Source organism: Raphanus sativus, unplaced genomic scaffold, assembly GCF_000801105.2.
Source record: "Raphanus sativus cultivar WK10039 unplaced genomic scaffold, ASM80110v3 Scaffold0890, whole genome shotgun sequence".
Classification (NCBI taxonomy): Eukaryota; Viridiplantae; Streptophyta; class Magnoliopsida; order Brassicales; family Brassicaceae; genus Raphanus; species Raphanus sativus.
The window spans coordinates 21628-28492 of NW_026616204.1; the positions used below are offsets into that span (position 1 = coordinate 21628).

Below are 6865 nucleotides of genomic sequence, written 5' to 3' on the forward strand. Positions count from 1 at the left end.
TCACAGTAATGTTATTTTGTTTTAATTATATTTTACCAATAAATATGTTTAAATCAGTTTTTTATTTGTTTAACCGTCCGTAGGGTGGGTTTTACCCTAGTTAACAGTTATATAACAACGTTCGAATGATCGAATTTGTGTATACGGTATTACCAATAAAAATAAAACACATTATATATATCATACGATCGCCACTGTCATCCCGTGTTCTATGCTAAACTTTTAATTCAAGTCACAACTACTTTTTCAAGCACACCATATGAATTAATTGCTTCACCAAACATCAAAGTATAATAAAACGAAATAAAAGTAATCAAACTTCAAACAGTTTGACGATGTATGATTTAAATATTTAATGTAGGGGGATGGATTTGCACCTTCCTACAAGGCCCACTAAATAGAAGAACTCGGCTCGCTACGGCACAGGACTTGGCGAAGAGAGATGAGTGTCGGCCATCGACGTGTTTAGTCGCCCGATAGGAGCTTTCGGACTACCACTTAAGCCCAACAGCACAGTAGGCCCACATAGTCGACTAAAAGCCCACAAGCTAAACTCCTAAGTAGGGCGAACTACCGAGAGTCTTATAAAAAGGAGAGGAAGGGGAAACGAGAGGGGGATCCACACTTTGACATACCCACAAGGCGGCTAGATCTAGGGTTTTACTCCTCTCTATCCGCTATCTTGTATCGTTTCCCGGCTAGCTCTTCGAGCCCCGCTTGGTCTTTCTCTTTACACTTACTCTGTAACTAGCTCCTTATATCTTCATCTATAAAACGTCTTTGTTAGACCCACAGACGAGTTCTTCGTCTTCTCTTTACTAGTTTCGACCGAACTCGGTTCTAACAGTTGGCGCCCACCGTGGGGCTAGCAAAGTAACGTTAGCAAAGATGAGTCAGAACCCCGAAGGTTCCACTTCCGGCGACGAACACGACGCGCCGGGACCAACCCCAGTCACGGCTATCCCGATAGCCCCCACCTTTGTCGATACCATCATGGAGCGCTTTGCTCGACAAGACGCCGCCCAAAAAGCAGCTACCGAGCAAATCGCCGCAATCGCGGCACTACTCGCTCCTCTCGCCGGCGCTCCAGACGCAGCCACCGACACCATCCGCAGGCAACTGTTCGCAAGTGACATAGCTGCTAACCCGACGAGTCACGGCGCTCCTCTCAGTACCTTCAACCCAGACGCAGCGCCTTTCACCCCTGCGAACCCAGATCTACAGATGGTTCGCGAGGTAGCAGCACTCAAACAATCGCTCCTAGACATCAACTCCAAGATACACTGCGTCACCACCTCCGCGCCGCAAATAGAACGCGTTCTGGCGAACACCCTCCGAACACCATTCTCCCCGGCGATAACCGGCGTCAGACTGCGACACATCGAGAAGCTCCGACTACCGACGTACGAAGGTCTCACCGACCCGACGACTCACATCACGTCTTTCAACATCGCAGTACGCCGTGCAAACTTCTCCGACGAAGAACGCGATGCCGGCTACTGTCAACTCTTCGTTGAAAGCTTGAAAGGACCGGCCCTTACTTGGTTCACGGGCCTCGCTGAAAACTCTATTAAAGATTTCCACGACCTGTCGTCCGCCTTCCTGAAGAACTACATCATGTTCACTCAAGAAGACGCAACGGTGTCTGACCTTTTCAACCTTGCCCAAGGAAAGGATCAAAGCCTGCGCAACTTCATGGAGAAGTTCAAAGCCATAGTCTCGAAGGTCGTCTTATCCGACAGCGTCGCGGTCGCCGCGCTTAAAAACACGTTGTACGTCCACTCGGTTTTCCGTGATGACCTCTACAGGAACCCCACGTCGTCTCTTTCTGATGCCATCGCGCGTTCCCATAACTTTATACGCATGGAAGAGGATACAGAGGCTCTGATAGGCAAGCTGAACGCATCTAAAGCTGCAACAGCCGACAAAACCGGCGCGAAGAACGCGGATAGTCGACATGAGCCACGACAACACTCATCAGGCGACCGAGCAGCCCAAAAGAAGAATTTCGTGTACGCTGTTGACGAAGAGAGCTCCCCGGCGTCAACAACTGTCGTGCGCGAGAAAGGATGGAACGTTTACAACCGCGAAACCGACGGAAAACCGCCGGATTCCTCCGCAGCAGTGAGTTCTCGGCCCCCGGGAGCCGAGAAATGGTGCGATTACCACAACGCTAAGTCGCATAACACCAGGGAATGTAAGACGCTCTTCGAGCAATTTCTCTCCTCTGTCGAGAACGGAAAACTCGAAATCGAGCCTCCGAAACCTAGGGCCCGAGGAACGGCGAGCTGGAGTAAAAACAAAGACAGGAAAACCAGCAAGTCGCAAGGCAAAGCCCCTCAGCAAGAGAGACGAGCAACGCCCGAAGAAGCAGCTCCAGCATCCCCGGAAAAGGGTAACTCGTCTAGCGACGAGGAATCACCGAGAAACCGGGGACGCGTCGAGACTGTCTTCACAAGGCCCGCCAAGGGCACTGGCGATCATGAACTTCCGAGAGCGAGAAGACGCATCAACGTCGTCCTGACGCAACTGGAACCTCCAAGCGACGAACCTGAACAAGTTTCTCCTCCAGACCTGCGCGATCAGCTGAGCCGCCCATCCCTTGGCGTGCTACGGAACATCCTCAAGCGGAAGGAGAAACCAGCGGCAGATGCGGTCAGTCATGTCCCCGATCTCCGCGAGAAGATCAACTCCTCTAAGACTCGCCGGTTGAATAACCCAAGTCCCATGAAGCCCCGCCCCGTGGATCTGCGAGAAAAGCTCAATTCCAGGAAACCAGATTTGCGAAGCCAGCTCGATCGCCCCCTGTACTCCGATCTTCGACAAAAGCTCGACGTCTCTAGAACTCAGCATCCCAACCAAGACAAAGACACCGTCATCAACGTTATTATGGGAGGATCCCCGCCATGCGGTGATTCCGTCAGGTCCATTAAAGACTATCGTCGTCAGGCAACTTCCTCGCGTAAGTGGCCGACAAAACCCGAGAACGATCACCAAATCGCTTTCTCGCCTGACGACGCCCTTGGCATCCACATGCCGCACAACGACCCCCTCCTCGTTGAACTCGGAATTGGCGACTGTCAGGTCACCAAAATCCTCATCGATACTGGCAGCTCTGTCGATCTGATCTTTCGAGACACACTCGACAAGATGAGCGTCGATACGGGAAGTATGAAACCGTCATCCCGCTCCCTTACAGGCTTCAACGGTTCCTCGGAGGCCATGATCGGCACAATCCGCCTTCCAGTGTACGCATGTGGCACGACAAGGACCGTGAAGTTCTCGGTCGTCGACTCTAAAGCCCCCTATAACGCGATCCTAGGCACCCCTTGGCTGCATTCGATGCGAGCAATCCCATCGACTTACCACCAATGCGTCAAGTTCCCGGGACCAGACGGCAAAATCCGAACGCTACGGGGCGATCAGCAAGCCGCTAGAGACATGTTAATCGCAACCATCAAACTCCAGCGACAAACCTCGCATGTTAACACCGTCTCAAATCCCTTACAGAAGGCGTTTCCACAGCAAGAGGAGGTCATCGATATATCCCTCGACGTTGCTGACCCTAGTAAGGTGATCCGCATCGGAGCATCCCTGCCGGACGATATGCAGCAGCAACTCACCGAGTTTCTCCGTCAGAACGTCTCCACCTTCGCCTGGACTACATCCGACATGCAAGGGATCGATCCAGCAATCACCTCTCATGAGTTAAACGTTGACCCCACCTTTAAGCCTATCCGCCAAAAGCGCCGAAAACTAGGACCCGAACGATCAAAGGCAGTCAACGACGAGGTGGACCGACTGCTCGCCGCCGACTCAATCATGGAAGTCAAGTACCCCGACTGGCTCGCTAACCCTGTCGTCGTCAAAAAGAAAAACGGAAAGTGGCGAGTATGTGTCGACTTCACGGATCTGAACAAGGCGTGCCCAAAAGATAGCTTTCCCCTCCCACACATCGACCGTCTAGTCGAGGCGACTGCCGGAAACGCCCTCTTGACGTTCATGGACGCATTCTCTGGCTACAACCAGATAATGATGCACCCTGACGACCGCGAGAAGACGGCGTTCATAACAGATCGAGGAACCTACTGCTACAAGGTAATGCCCTTCGGCCTTAAAAACGCGGGAGCCACCTACCAGCGCCTTGTCAACCGCATGTTCGCCGACAAGCTAGGTTCGACAATGGAAGTATACATCGATGACATGCTGGTCAAGTCGCTCCGAGCCGAGGATCATCTCACGCACCTCAAAGACTGCTTCACAACACTCAACACGTACGGCATGAAACTGAACCCGGCTAAATGCACGTTCGGTGTTATGTCCGGCGAATTTCTCAGATATATCGTCACTCAGAGGGGTATTGAAGCTAATCCCAAACAGATATCGGCGATCCTCGATGTTCCAAGCCCCAAGAACAGCCGAGAAGTGCAACGCCTCACTGGCCGAATAGCAGCGCTCAACATGTTCATCTCGCGATCTACTGATAAGTGTCTTCCCTTCTTTGAATTGTTGCGAGGAAACAAACGATTCATTTGGGACGACAAATGCGAGGAGGCCTTTGGACAACTTAAGCAATATCTGACTACTCCTCCAGTACTCTCGAAACCAGAAGCGGGTGACATTCTCACCCTCTATATTGCCGTCACACCTATCGCCGTCAGCAGCGTGCTGATACGCGAAGATCGGGGGGAGCAAAAACCGATCTTCTACACGAGCAAACGCATGACAGAAGCCGAAACCCGCTATCCCACCCTCGAGAAAATGGCGCTTGCAGTGGTTCACTCGGCGAGGAAACTCCGCCCGTACTTTCAGTCTCACACGGTTGAAGTCCTCTCCAATCAGCCCCTCCGAACAATCATGCAGAACGCTAACCACTCTCGGCGGCTAACGAAATCGGCGATGGAGCTCAGCGAGCATGACATCGTATACAAGAACCGAACAGCAGCCAAGTCTCAGGTCCTCGCTGACTTCCTGATCGAACTCACACCCGAACTCGAGCAGGATCTGGCCGTGTCATCTCGCAATTGGATTCTACACGTCGACGGCTCCTCAACCAATAAAGGATCCGGCGCCGGCGTTCAGCTTCAATCCCCAACAGGCGAACTGATAAGACAGTCTTTCAGCTTTGGCTTTCCCGCTTCCAACAACGAGGCTGAGTACGAGTCCCTCCTCGCAGGATTACGCCTCGCCAAGACCGTCCGAGCCAAACGCCTCAGCGCCTATTGCGACTCTCAGCTCGTCGCCAGTCAATATAACGGCGAGTACGATGCTCACAACGCAAGAATGGATGCCTATCTCAAGCTTGTTCAGGACCTCACGAAGGACTTCGAATTTTTCGAACTCACCAAAGTCCCGAGAGGAGAGAACGTCTGCGCTGATGCCCTGGCAGCCCTGGGGAGCAAGCTACACGATCAGATCAAGCGGATAATTCCCATTCATCGGATCGAAAGCCCCAGCATCATGGCGCAAGACGCAAGTACCTCATCCGTCTCTGCGGTAGCTGTGGCAGCCAATATGGGCATCGACTCCTCACCAGACGAAACCCCCGACTGGCGTACCGATCTAATCAACTACCTAGCACACGGCACCCTTCCAGATGATAAGTGGCTAGCGCGAAGACTGAAGGCGCGCAGTGCCCATTACGTCGTCATCGACGGCGAACTACACCGTTGGAACGCCAACAAGGTCCTCCTGAAATGCATATACGGTGACGAAACGCGACTGGTCATGGCTGAAAATCACGAAGGGGCGGCCGGTAATCATTCTGGCGGGCGAGCTCTAGCACTTAAAGTTCGAAGTCAAGGCTTCTATTGGCCTACTCTTAACACGGACTGCGAGTCTTACGCCAAACGCTGCGATAAGTGTCAAAGACACGCGCCCACGATCCACTGTCCCACCGAACAGCTGCGCACTCTTACAGCACCGTATCCTTTCATGCGTTGGGCAATGGATATCATCGGACCGATGCCGAACTCACGACAGAAGCGTTTCGTCCTCGTCCTCACCGATTACTTCACCAAATGGATCGAAGCAGAAGCGTTCGCCAACATTACGACAAGGAAGTTCAAAAGTTCGTCTGGCGCAACATAATCTGCCGTCACGGCCTCCCTTATGAGATCGTGACAGATAACGGATCGCAGTTCATCTCGCATCAGTTCCGCGATTTCTGTGATAAGTGGAGGATCCGCCTGAACACCGCGACACCGCGATATCCGCAGAGTAACGGCCAAGCTGAATCGTCTAACCGTACAATCATTGATGGACTGAAGAAACGACTCGATTTGAAAAAGGGCTGCTGGGCCGACGAGTTGGACGGCGTTCTCTGGTCTCACCGCACAACGCCGCGTTCCGCAACCAAGTGCACTCCATTCTCCATGGCCTACGGTGTTGAGGCGATGGCTCCCGCAGAAGTCAATGTCACCAGCCTCCGTAGGTCCCGAATGCCTCAGAATGTTGCGCTCAACCAAAGTATGCTGCTTGACGCCCTTGACGCAATCGAAGAACACCGCGACCAAGCTCTGCTCCGAATCCAGAATTACCAACATCAGATTGAGCGCTACTATAACAAGAAAGTCAAGTCGCGCCCTCTTGAACAAGGTGATCTTGTTCTTCGAAAAGTCTTTGAGAATACTAAGGAGTGGAAGGCTGGCAAGCTTGGTACTAATTGGGAGGGACCATACAGAATCACACAAGTCGTAAAACCTGGGGTTTATCGTCTAGAAACATCAACCGGCGACGCAGTCCCCCGAGCATGGAACTCCATGCATCTTAAGCGTTATTCCGCCTAGCTTCGTTGCGATCCAGCAGGCGACGAGCACGCTTCATTTACCACCCAATCGGGCAAGTGCGCTTCACGAGCCACTCT

The 6865-nt window shown here is 52.4% G+C and overlaps 1 protein-coding gene across 1 annotated transcript; it reads left to right on the forward strand.

Annotated features, from left to right (window-relative positions):
* The first annotated feature begins 888 nt into the window (after positions 1-888).
* On the forward strand, positions 889-6788 carry LOC130503263 (uncharacterized). The gene is made up of 2 exons (XM_056997940.1): positions 889-6070; positions 6127-6788. Exons 1-2 carry the CDS (start codon positions 889-891, stop codon positions 6786-6788), a joined length of 5844 nt encoding a protein of 1947 aa, XP_056853920.1.
* Positions 6789-6865: the final 77 nt, after the last annotated feature.

Coding starts and splice junctions, on each gene's coding strand:
- LOC130503263 (XM_056997940.1), top strand. CDS start 889: ATGAGTCAGAACCCCGAAGGTTCCACTTCCGGCGACGAACACGACGCG. Junction 6,071..6,126: donor TACGACAAGGAAGTTCAAAA/GTTCGTCTGGCG, acceptor AGATCGTGACAG/ATAACGGATCGCAGTTCATC.